Here is a 12935-nt window from a genome sequence, read left to right as displayed (position 1 = left end):
AAGTAACTTCCAAGTAATTTGTGCCTCACTAGTGTAATCTCTGTTTATTTTTTTTTTTGTCTTGTTAAGATTTGATCAATACCATTAGTTCTTGAGCACATAGAGATGCTTCACAATCTAGATAATGAAATAATAAAATTTTTTAAAAGATTTTTAAATCTAATGATAGATTTTGCTTTTAGGTCCCTGTGCATCTTCTAAATAACTTTATTCAGATAGGAATTCTTTTTCCCCAAGAACTATATGGCAAGACCCACCTGCACCCAAGTCATACCAGCCCTCACGCGTGCCCAGTGGTCTGCTCACCCTCCAGCAGCCCAGGGCTTGCTGTCTATACAGCAGGCTCCTTTTGCTTCCAGCACAAACCTCTCTTAGCCCCTGGCAGGTGACCGGTAACTAAGATCTGAATGGATTACGAACTCTAGATCTTAAGCTTCATTTCTAACTAAAAATCACAGCTCCCTGATAAGATTCAGATTCAGTTAGTGACTTATAGCCCTGTGACATTTCTAAAAATGGTGACTTCCTCATTATTTCCTGATAATTGAGAGACACTGCAGTGTTCGATGGTGCCATGATGAGCTCTGCTCTGTCAGCCATCCTGTGGAAGAATTCTCAGTCCCTGTGTCTGTGGGCTTGGATCCTTGTGGTGCCATTCCCAGCGCAGAACAGGAAGTGAAGGGGACAGTTTCAGGACACCAGGAAATCCACTCATTTAGCTGCTGCCTTAAGAAACAGGACCAGGTTTCCTGACCATGTATTTAGGAAAATCTCAGAAGAGGTCTACCAGTCTGGAGCAGTGCCTCCAAATCCTCAGATTTCTAAAAACTAAATGGAAATCATTTTTTAGGCAGTGTATGTCATCATCAAAGTAAGAAATGTTTTTGTTGATTTTAATAACATTTTGTTTTACTTTACGTAAATACATATTACTTAAGCAATTTGTAGAGAAAGTGAGAAAAGATTAATATTCAGTTACGAGATGAGGCTAATTGTCGCGCCTTCCTCGGAGGTTAGAATTCCTAACTGCCTTGGACTCGATGCCTCCCCCTTCCTCAGTGTCCCGCATTCTGTTTCTCACTCTGCTGATTGTTCCTTTCAGAGCCATGGCCTCCCCTTCTGCCCGGGACCAGTTTTTACGTCAGATGGAACAGATCGTAGAAGGAATTAAGCAGAGCAGAATGAAGGTGAGAGGGCTCGTTTTCTGTAGTGCAGCTGGGATCTCATCCTGGTTTCAGAAAAGGTCTTGGGAAGAGCAGGCCTCTTCTGCTTGTCTTGAAAATGTGCTCCCAGTCCTGAAGACCCACCTTCAGTGTCCACAGCGTGCGTGCCCAGCATGCCTCCGACCCTGCAGTGGGCAGTGCCAGCTCCACAGCCTGGTGATTTAAAGGCAGCTCTTAGGGGCACCTGGGTGGCTCAGTGGGTTAAAGCCTCTGCCTTCAGCTCAGGTCATGATCCCAGTGTCCTGGGATCGAGCCCCGCATCGGGCTCTCTGCTCTGCAGGGAGCCTGCTTCCTCCTCTCTCTGCCTGCCTCTCTGCCTACTTGTGATCTCTGTCCGCCAAATAAATAAATAAAATCTTTAAAGGCAGCTCTTAACAGTAGCCCCATGGATTGAACACCCACTGTGGGCCAAGCCTGGTGCTAGTCCTCCTAGAAGGTTCCTAAGTGAGTAGTGTTACCCCCCATTGTATAGGTGGGGAAAGCAACTTTCACCAGCGTCCTCTTCTCTTGCTCACAGTCTCTTCCTCACTGGATCTTTGGTTCCTTTAATTCTGCCATTAGAGATTCATTCCTTAGGATCCTGGGAGCATTTTAGTTTTTAGGAATCCTCTATAAAAAATGCAGATAATTACCAAACTGAATTCTGAAGTGAGAGGATGTTATGCCTCAGAAGAGACTAGAGGTATCAGTAAGCATTGTGAGAGTTCCAGAGATAGCTTTACAGAGAATCATTCAGTCTGGGGCCAGCACGGAGTTTTTATCAGTCTGTGGCTCTGCACTTGGGCCATTTTGACAGCAGTAAGAATTTGATGACTGTCTGGAATCAGACGTAGCCACAATTTTCTGCTGTTATAACCAGACAAGAACTCACTAATACTCCCAAATCTCTTACTTTTGATCCCTTTAAAAACATGGATCACACTGGAATGGTCCTCAGGCATGGCCATGTGACCTTCTGGGGACTCAGGGCACCTGCTGTCTCGAGCTTGGACAGAGTGATATTGGGAGTGACGCCAGAATTCAGACACACAAAGAAAAGAGTGTCTGTGGTACTTGTCATCGTAAAAACCCACACACAGATGGCAAACCTTCACGCTGCCTATAATCTCATCTCACAAGAGATGAACTAAGGGCAGAAGCTCTTTATATGCCTTCCCCTCTAGAAAAAAACTAATCTCCCCATTAGTGACTTCAATAAAATGATGTCAGTGGAGGAAAAAAAAAATTACCACTAGTGACAAAACTATTCGGCCCCAAAAATGAAAGCAGTTGTGAGGCAGCACCTGGTCTGCCTTGCACGGGTACACAAACCCAAGTCAGGACGGTCCCTTCTTGATGAGCTAGGTAGGGTGTAATAGAGGAGGAGCACAGAGAGCCCAGCCGACCACAAGCCTTTAACAAGATCACAGCCCTGCCATCATGCCGTCATGCGTCATGCTCCTCCTTAGGAAGTGGCTCTTTTTTTTTTTTTTTGAGAAATTTAAGAGAGCTGCTGAGTGAGGGTCAGGGAGAGAGAGAAAGAATCTTAAGCCGGTTCCACCCCAGCACAGAGACTGATATGGGGCTCCATCTCACAACCCTGAGATCATAACCTGAGCTGAAATCAGGAGGCAGTGGCTCAAGCCACTGAGCCACCTGGCAACCTGCAGAGCTGTTCTTGTCCATAGTAACACGGGCAATCGATTTGGGGTTTGTTTCTTTCCCCTTGGCTTCCCTTCCTGTTTACCAGGAGATGCCTTCCTAGGGAAGGAAGTGGATTTGATCCATTCATCATCTCCATTCTCCCCCAGGCTTCATGCTGTTGGTACCTCAGTGCTGACCTGTGGAAGAGGCTGCTCTATGCATCTGCCTCCCCAGCTAGGTGGTGGGGTACGAGATGGGGGGCATGCCCACGGGCAGAGAGGGCTCTCTTCTTCATGTGTGCATCACCAGTGGTGAGCCTGGCACCTGACCCATGGTGGGCTTTCAGGAACTGTTTGCTGAGTGAGTGAATTCATTCAGCTGACTGCAAAGGCAGTTCTCAAAGAGGGTTCCCGGTCAGGTTTGAATATTGGCTGGCACTTCAAATGCAAGAAGGCTGTCTTTGCAGAACAGCATGCGTTTGAATGCTTGTCTTTTTATGTATTTGTTTTAAAAACCATAGCACTCCCTTTATGGATGCCACAGTGGTTCCTGCTCAGAGTGTATGTGGCAGGGAGTCTGTGTCCTCATGGAGCACACACACTCCCTGAATCGGTGGCTGTGGGATGTACACAGAGTGGACCATAGACCAGCAGTGTGTACACGCAACAGTGCATGGTACACGGAGGGGCTCCTGAGTGAAGAGAGAGTCACGTAGTGAAAGGCATTTTATTTTTTTAAAGATTTTATGTATTTGACAGAGAGCACAAGCAGGGGGAGTGGCAAGCAGAGGGAGAGGGAGAAGCGGGCTTCCCACAGAGCAAGGAGCCCAAAGCAGGGCTCGATCCCCATTCCCTGGGATCATGACCCAAGCCGAAGGCAAACACTTAATGACTGAGTCGCCCAGGCGCCCCGCTGGAAGGCATTTGCACCTCATCCTGAGGAGGTGAATCCTGGGAGCAGGTGCTCAGCAGAAGAATCTGGGGCTCCTGACCTAGGGTGTGGGGGTGAGCAAGGACTGGGAACTGTGCCTGGGGGACGGGCTACTAGGACAGTGTGAAAATAAAACTCAGACCTAAGAGTCCTCTCCTGATTCTGAGGGTGAGGGGCTCGATCTGCTTGTTACCACTCACATTCTGGGTGTCGGTGTGAAGACAAAACCTAGTCTCTGTTGAAGAGCTACTGTGAACCGAGTGATGTGTCATTCACGTCACAGTTAATGTCATCTGTACCTTGTGACCTGTGATCTAGGTGATAATATCCTTATTTTGCAACTAGGATACCTGTCATTCCGAAAGATGAAATAACCTGTCCAGGAATACACAGTGAGTGTAGGACAGGGGGCTCAGGATCAGGTCACCAGGTGACTTAGGAGCTGGACACATGGTCAGGAGTGGTCCAGGCAGATCAGTGGCTCTGTGGGTGGGATAGGCTTTGGGGACACCGGGTTGCAGTTCACCAGGTGATAGGCCTGGGGATGCCTGGGATCCCGTGCAGCCAGTGAAGCTTTAACCTGAATTTACTGGGCAGTCCCTTCCAATGCGTACCTCAGAAGCCCTGCTCAGGCATCAGAGGCCAGTGAGTCCGTCCAACCACTCGTGAGCACCTGCTGTGAGCCAGGCACCAGCTGCCTCCACAGCTTTCTGCCCTCGCCATCCGCAACGCCCTCACTTGCTGCTGGAAATCATGCACATACCACCGCCGACTCTGCCCAAATGTCATCTCCTCAGAGAGCCCTCCCTGACCCTCCAGCCTGAAGAGGCCGTGCACCCACCCACCTCTCTGTCCCGCAGCCCTGTCACTGTCTTCACAATGGTGATCACGAATAGGACTTTGCACACAGAACTCATTGTGCGAGATGCGTGGTTAGCATCAGCCCCTCTAGCTCACACCCTCCACGGGAACAGTGACGTGACCTCGTCACCACCACATTTAGTCCTCAGGGTGAACACGCAATATTTGTTCAAATATTAAGCTGTTAGGTACCTTAGGAAAGTCTCTAACCCAAATGCATCCTGTATTTATGAGGTCACTGTCCTGGAAACACCCTAAATTTTCCACCAATAGAAAAATGGGTAAAATAGCAGTAAGATTGGGACTATTCTTAGAGTTTTTTAGGTTTTTTTTTTTAAGATTTTATTTATTTATTTGACAGACAGAGATCACAAGTAGGCAGAGAGGCAGACAGAGAGAGAGCCGAAGACAAGCAGGCTTCCTGCCGAGCAGAGAGCCTGATGCAGGGCTCGATACAGGATCCTGGGATCATGACCTGAGCTGAAGGCAGATGTTTTAACCCACTGAGCCACCCAGGTGCCTTGAGTTTTTTAGGTTTTGATTGTAAGAAAGTGTATAATAGCATGGAAATACTATGAAAATGTATGGAAATAATGCATGAAAGCAGACTCAGTTATTTACATAGGGGTTCCTCAGCCTCAGCACAGTTAACATTTTGGACCAGATGACACCTTGTCATGTGTGAGGGCTGGGCTGCACATTGTAGAAGGTTTAGCGGCATCCCTGGCTCCTAGTGGACCCTCTCCTCTCAGCTGTGGCTACCTAATCCATCCCCAGACACTACCTCATGCCCTTCAGGGGCCAGAATAGCCCCTGGTTGAGAAGCACCAGGCCGTTGATTGTGAAATTGTAGACACACACACACACACACACACACACGCAAATGGGACAGTTAGTGCCCAGTAATAGAATTGCTGAAGAAATGAAAGAAGCTTCTATGTAATTTCACCCAAATAAATAGGTCAGTCTCAGAAGTGGTGTGCAGAAAGAGAAATACTGGAAGGAAGTCCGTGAAGATATTGGTAATAGTTGCCTTCTGAGTGTTGCCAGCAGCCCTTGGTCACAATGTGCCCCTTCCTCCCCATTTCCCAAACTATTTCCACAGATGGAAAAGAAGAAGCAAGAGAACAAGATGCGAAGAGACCAGTTGAACGACCAGTACTTGGAACTGTTAGAAAAGCAGAGGCTGTACTTTAAGACTGTGAAGGAGTTCAAGGAGGTAAGGCGGAGATGGGGCCAGCCACAGAAGGCTGTGGAGGGGTTGTGTATGTCTCCAGACGAGCCTTGAAAAACCAGAGCGGTTGCCTGGTTCCCCACTGGTCTGGGGATGGGCCACAGCTGTGCGATCCCACAGTGAAGAACCGCATCTAGCTAGTTCAGGACTGTGTGGTTCGCTGGCCCATTCTCAAGTCTCGAATGTTCTGAGAGATATCACATCTTCATTTTCATTCCCCTAATATTTAGTAAGCATATTAAACCCATAAGAAGATAGCTTCAAAGGCCACCTGGAAACAGCATTCATTACACTTTCAGATCTGGAACTTTCCTTCGTCCCATCCGAGGTGGGAGAGGGACCTTGAGAAGCCTGTGGGAAGAGTGAACTTTGAGCTTGGCAGGCTTGGGTTCGAACCCTGCCTTTAGCACTTACCAGCTGTGCACTTGGGCAGTGGCTAATCCCCTCACACCTGTTTCCTCGTCGGTGGTTCTGCTGGGTCACATGAGGGATAAAGGCGTCTAGCACTCTGTCTGCCTCCTATGATGTCCAACACTCAGCTGAATTTTGTCTCCATCTTCTCTCCCTGCATTTGGGAATGGACCATGCTCCATGGGCTCAGAAAGAGAAGTGTTTGCCCTTTTCTTACGAGATTTTCCAGAAAGGAGACTTCATTTTGTCATTTACTGGGGTATCAGCAACTTCATTTTCAGGAATTCCTTCCTCCTTTCTAACTCAAATCCGTGTGATTTCAGGGAGTGTCGAGATTGCTGAATATAGACAGCTAGAGGTGTAGCTTGTATGTATCCTGGTGTTGGGTCTGCAGAATAAAAAGTACGATCTTTTTATACCAAAAATTTTATTTCTGTACATTTTTAAAAATTTGTTTCTCCTTCCCAATTTTTCCTTTTCTACCTCTCCTTTCCTTTTTTTAAATTTAACTTTTGGGGGCCACAACCCACAGACATTTCAAAATCTTTCACACTTTCCATAAATGTTCTTCCAGCTCCTTCCATGCCTCTGGGGATTTATTAGGTTGTTAAACAGACCCACTCCCTGTGTCAAGAAGCTTAATGTTGTGGTTGGGGAGACAGATAGCAAGCTAGAAAACACAAATCCCAGTAAACAAGTAGTAACAAATAACTAACTTCAGTTTTGGCTGGGGGTAGGGGCACTAACAGAGATGGTGCGGTCAGGGAAGGTCTCTCTTGGGTGCGGACTTGGCCATGGGTGCAGCAGGAGACCTAAGTCTGGGCAGCTGGGAGAGTGACTGGGTGAAAGAGCCCCATGTGGTTAGTAGGGGCTGGAGCTGAAGTTTTGGAAGGGCTAATGAGTGAGCTGAGGGATCAAACAGGACTCACTGCTCCCCAGCAGAACTTTTTTTTTCCCTTTAATGCAAATAATTCAGAAAGAGAAAAGGCCCAGCAGGGAGGAATGAAATGTTGCTTGGGCAAGCCAGCACTTCCCTTTTGACAACAGAAACAGAAAACAGATAAGTTGAGGAGGGTAAGTATAAGCTGTCCAAATCAAAGCACATAAAAGCAAAATGGACAAGCTCATTCTCGTACTCCGCGCTCTCAGGACTGAGATGACCTCCAAAGGCAGCGGTTCCTTCAGGGACAGTAAGCATCGGACTTTCTGTGTTCCTGTCTCCCTGGGCGCAGAGCCTCTTGCACCAGGGAGCACGAGGGGGTACCTCCAAGCCGCTGAGACCCCCAGACCGTGTGCCTGCCTGTGCCGTTTTCCTCCATCCAGAACAAGTCAGGGGAAAAAGAGGAGGGGGAGTGTATGTTCTTCAGTCAACTAAATAGATTTCATTTAAGGGACTCACCTTTAAAAAACAAAAAAACAGCCTGTTTTCTTGGTTTTTGACATGAAAGTGATAGTATTTACTACTTTTTTCTTTTTTAACATTTCACTTGGCAAAGATTTAAAATTAGCAACTGCGTGTCAGTGTTCTGAAATCTTGAACTTCTTCCACCCGCTCGTCTGAGGTGACATGGCCCCTCTTGGGGCTGCCACAGCTTGAGGAAGAAGAGGCAGCAGAGGCTTGCAGCTCCCTGGTTTCCGCCCTGCTCCTTCAGCCTGAGCGGTGCTGCTCTTTCACAAGAGGGCAGTTGCCTGATAAGATCTCCTGTGTGGTGGAAGATCCGTCCGAAGGAGCAAACCTTCGTGTCAGGCTCTTCTTCCAGAACCCTCTCTGTTCTGCTCACTGTCCTTGCCTCTCCCCTGCCTGCCTGGTCTTCTCTGCTGGGTTCTCCGTGCCCACCATTTCCCAGTCTCTGGTCCTCGTGCCAGCAGCCACACGCAGAGCACAACCGCAGCATCCAGAGCCCGGCCCTGGCCACCTCCGTCGTGCCCGTCAGTGGGTTTGTGTCCTGCATGCTCACTGAGCCGAGATGGTGCCCCCCCTCATCCTGAGCCCCAGCCTCCTCTGGCGTCGGGACGCTGGTTACAGACATCAGTGATGTCTGAGTCTCCATGGGCTTGCTCGTCGCAGCTGGGTTTACTGACAGCAAGTCTGCCAGGGAACAACACATACTCTGAAGTCTCTTCAGCTGCTGTGTCACATTAATTAGCCATGTCTCTAAACCACAGTCTCTCTTAAGGTCACCAAAGCGAGCTTTAAATTCTAGCCTCGCACTGACGAATGCAGGCCGTGCTTTTTCACGAAGCTGACTTTGAGTACAGAGTTTCAAGGGGGCTGACGTTCCATGTCCGACACGTGGTGGGCCACATGCGGTCTTCAGTAGGAGAGAAACAGGCAAGGAGGTTGTTTCCCTTCTCTTCTGGAAGGAAATGCCTAAAGGACCCTTTCTGCATTTGCTTTGAACAGATGGACAGTATCATTCTGTAGCTCCCCCAAAGGCCTCCAGTAGATTGCATGAGACTTCATCAGTGCTCACACATAGCATGTGACGGGAGGACCCCTGTCCTGAGATGTCCCGGCATCATGTCGGCGTCTTGTGCGTACCCTGGCCCCTGCTGAGGACGCTACGTGCAGCAGACACTGCTGAGTTGTTTTGCCTCATTTAGAAGTGAAAGTGGGTGACAGCTGAATGTATTTGTTCATGGCTTTGTTGTTTTATCTTTTTTATTACAGAAATTTTCAAAAAATACACAGAAGTAGAGTCTTCCATCTTTACCAACACACCAGCACCTTGTTTTTGGCTAAAGCTTTTCTCCCCAAGCAAATCTCAGTAACTCATTTTATTTTATTTTCAATAACTCCTTTTAAAGAGGAAGACTTTCTTCTCTAGTAAAACAAATGTTACTAAAGGTCTTTCTCTTCCCATACCCCAGGACCAGTGAAGTGCCTTCCCCTCCAAGAACCTGCAGTCAGAAAGTGTCAGAGTGCCTTGCTTCTGACAGTAATTCAACCTTACCCCCGGCCCAGAGCCCAGCCCTGAGGAGAAGGCTAAGTACCTGCATGTGAACTGGCACTTAGTAAAAACAGGGTCCCTGCAGCCATGAGCTATGATACTGCCAGAAAGAACCAAGGGCCTGCAGAGAGCTGGGAGCACCTAGCTAGGTCCGGGGAGATGGAAATGTTGACTTTGGGGGTCTTGGATGCAGAGGGCTCAAGGGTGGAAGAATTTCTTCCACGCTAAGGGCCTCTCCAGGGGAGCATGGCTTCTGGACGCCTGGCCTCACTCTCAGGCCGGGCCCTTCCAGCTTGCCTCTCCAGGCCCTTCCTGCTACCATGTTCACTTCTCAGTTTAAAGCCAGCTCCTGGTGATGGGACCCAAGGATGGAGGGGACAGTGATTGCCAGCAGATGGAGGTATCCTGAGCTGTCAAGGCCAGTGGGAACAAGAGGGAAGGAGCATGCGTAGTGAGCAGCTCTGGGTCATGTTTGAAGAGACAGATACAGAGTGATGCAGAGGTGACATCAAGTTCCACACGCAGGGCCTGGGACCAGTGACCTCCCTCAGTACATGCAGTCATGGATCTCATACAGCTTATTTGTAAAAGAGGAGGGTCCCTCGGTGCATGTCTCTCTCCCAGTCTTCAGTGAGTTTGTTTTCTTAAAGCTAAGGATGTGCCCAGTCTTTGCTGTTACAGGGTGAGCACTTGGCCATGTGCTCTGCTTGCTGTGTGAACTAGGTTTGCCTTTCATCAGTCCTTCAGCTGCGGGCTCCGAGTACCTTCCCCTTCCTTCCTTACCACAGTGGTCCAGGATTGGCGCTTAAGTGTCTGCTGGCTGCTTCTGGCCCCTTGAGGGCTACAGGGGCTCCATGAAGTCTTTTGGAAGGACAGTGCCTAATCCTCACCTGCTCTCGGTCTGACAGTCCAGAAGCCAGTTGTTGTTACAGTAATTTTGGCACCAGAGGCCAGGTGAACCCATTCCAGCTGCTCCGCAGTGCTATTGGCAGCGTGCACGGGGCCCAGTCTAGTCGGCCTGTTGCTGTGTCTCCGGGGACTAGGGAAAGCTAATGGACACATTCTCTGTTTCCTCTCCAGGAGGGCCGCAAGAATGAGGTGCTGCTGTCCAAGATGAGAGCCAAGGCCTCCTGAAGATTCCCAGACATCACCGTATGTCGATATTTTTTTAACGCCATGTATCAACTGCAAGATGGTGAAAATAGTTCTGGGCACTACAGTAGAGAGATGCAGGGGCCATGATCGCAGCACCAGGATATTTTCTTTCTCCCATTTGCTTCCATTTCATCTCTCTGTTGTTGACGGAATCAGATGGTGCAGACGCGGTGGCTTGGAGAACCCCCGTCATCCTATGAAGAAATGCGGGCAGTATCTGTTCTGTGTCAGGTCAGCTTGAATTTCTCCAGTAACATTGCACATACGAAGGTACCTGTATCTGTGTGGACTCTGAATAAAAAGGAATTCACTTGTTCAGCAGATGTTAATTGAGCAACCATTGAGAAGTAGGCACTGAGGGAGACGGAAGTATAAAATCCAGGCCTTGCGCCTTGGGCAGCCAGCAAGTGGCCCAGGGAGCAGAAACAGCCCATTTGACCCAGAGCTCAGCTCAGTCACCTGAGGTTTTTTGGTTCTTTTTTTTTTTTTTTAGTAAGTGAAGGCTTTTAGCTGAATGACCAGCCCACGTGAGTATGGTCATGTGGGCCCTTTGCTTACCCTTGGTGCCTTTTGTTCTGGCTCCTCGAGGTGCCAGCCAGCAGTCTTAATGGTGTAGTCGCAAGAATGAAAGCTCAGTGGCTGAATTCTTACACATGACTCGAGTTTATTTCACCAAGAATTGAAAACAGGAGCCTCATATTGAGGACCCTGTAAACAAGAAGGACACCTTAATATGCCCTGTTTCTCACGTGAGTCCCAGCCAGACGTGGTGCCCCCCCTCTTCATTAGGCACACATGCCAGGAGCTCCATGACTGGACAGGTCCTGGGCCAAGCACAGAGATGAGACACCATCCACTGGGCTCCGGGCATTGCGCGATAAATGCTGTGAGCAAAAAGCAGAGGGCATCGGAGGAGGAAGAACAGTGAGGCGCACAGAGATCCAGGAGACTTCATGGGGGAGGTAGTACTGGGACTAGAGCAGAACGGGGAGTTGCATTTTAACAGGCGGAGATAGGTGGGAAGGCCTTTGGATAAATATGAATGTAATTAGAAACTTGAAAGGGTGCAGGGAGAGTACAAGCGTGCTTGTTGGGCAAGGAGTGGAGGGGCCTGTCTGCAGGAAAGGCCGGCTGGGACCAGCCTTCAGGACCAGGGGAGGCGGGGGCTTGAAGGCAGGCGGAGCAGTAGACTCTTCCTCCAGAAATGAGCAGTCAGGACCAGATGGGAAGCCCCTCCTTTCATGGCTGTCAGGGATCTGGCAGCCCAGCCGTGTCCAGTGAACCCTGGCACGAGGTGGGCATTTCATTCTGCGTGCTTGCACGCATGCTAGTCAGCAGGCTCGAACGTGACACTTAGAAGCTTATACAGGGAGGCAGCTGGGGCGTTCAGTGCAGTCACAGGAACAGCACATCCATTCTTAGTTCTCTGAGATGTGCAGTAAGCAAATCTGATGTGCACAGACCTTTAAAAATCCCTTGCTGGATTAGCAGCAGGCGCTGGTTTCTGTGGTTGGGCAGCAAGGCCTGTCCGGGTCCCAGAGCTGTGGAAGCAGCAGCGCCCGAGGTGGTGCTCCCCTGTGCCCAGTGTGCCCTTCCTGGGCCCTGTACGTCTCTCCTCAGTGGCTCACGGGGCTGCTGCCAGCTGCAGGTTGATTTTTGAAACGGCCCCATGAAGTTGAAGCCAGCGACAGCCAGAAAGCAGGTGGCCCTCTGAGGGCTGGGGAGGGGGCAGCTGTTTGCCAATTATTTCAGGTTTGGGGAAACATCTGTGTTTTTGTGTTGAGAAGATCATGGACCCACTCCCTAGCCTTGTTTTGAGCCGTTATGAAATTGTCTTATTTGTCCAGAGGTGGTAGGGAGGAGAGTGGGTTGTATTCTGGGGTTCGGTAGCCCACCTCTGCTATCAGGGCAAATATGGCATGACTAATCAAAGTCACTAATTAATAACCATTTAGGGGCATTTATTGGGCTGTGTTTCCAAAGAATTTCATTTTGATTTGGTTTTGCTATAGGGAGGTATCAGATTTCCTTTCCCCTTTTAACCCACAAGGCCTAATACAAACAAGTTCATTCCCATTCCTTGGACACATCTTGATTAGACTGCAGGAGCCAGATTAGAAAAGTCTGTGTTTGCTACAGGTGACCCCACAGAGTGGATGGTGTCTTTGTGAGGAATTAGGACCATAACCACGCCTTACAGTCAGGCCTTAAAGGCCGATGTGATGCCCTAAGGCCCCCTTCATTTCAGAAGCCCCTCAGGAGAGTTCCTTCCGGGACATCTTGTGAACCCAGAGTATGACTGGGTATTGGGCTAAGCCCACAGACTTTTCTGGAGTTAAAAAAAAAAAAAAAAAAAAAAAGGCAGCAGGAAACATGCTTAAGTTACTTTTATGAAATGTGTGCTTCTGGAGAAATGAGGCTTCCCCAGGGAGCATTCTGTTGCCCCTGTTCAGTCAGAGCCATAAGCTTGCTGTCCAGGTACCCTGGCATTCTCTGCCAGCCTCAGGTGGAGCGCCGTCCTCCCTGACACACAGACGTCTCGTGGAG

General features: G+C 49.1%; 1 protein-coding gene across 4 annotated transcripts in view; it reads left to right on the top strand.

Moving 5' to 3' along the window:
* The window catches only part of CCDC93 (coiled-coil domain containing 93), an 87347-nt gene extending 76641 nt beyond the window's left edge, over positions 1-10706 (top strand). For all 4 annotated transcript variants that reach the window (XM_047722564.1, XM_047722563.1, XM_047722562.1 and 1 more), the window contains 3 exons: positions 1103-1187; positions 5743-5856; positions 10314-10706. In XM_047722564.1, the coding sequence (XP_047578520.1) occupies positions 1103-1187; positions 5743-5856; positions 10314-10367 (253 nt within the window). In that variant the 3' untranslated portion in view covers positions 10368-10706. The remainder of the gene's footprint in view (positions 1-1102; positions 1188-5742; positions 5857-10313) is intronic.
* The last annotated feature ends 2229 nt before the right edge of the window (positions 10707-12935 follow it).

This window comes from Lutra lutra, chromosome 3 (genome assembly GCF_902655055.1).
Source record: "Lutra lutra chromosome 3, mLutLut1.2, whole genome shotgun sequence".
Taxonomy (NCBI): domain Eukaryota; kingdom Metazoa; phylum Chordata; class Mammalia; order Carnivora; family Mustelidae; genus Lutra; species Lutra lutra.
Note: the sequence above shows the minus strand (reverse complement) of the source record. Positions and strands in the feature narration are given on the sequence as shown.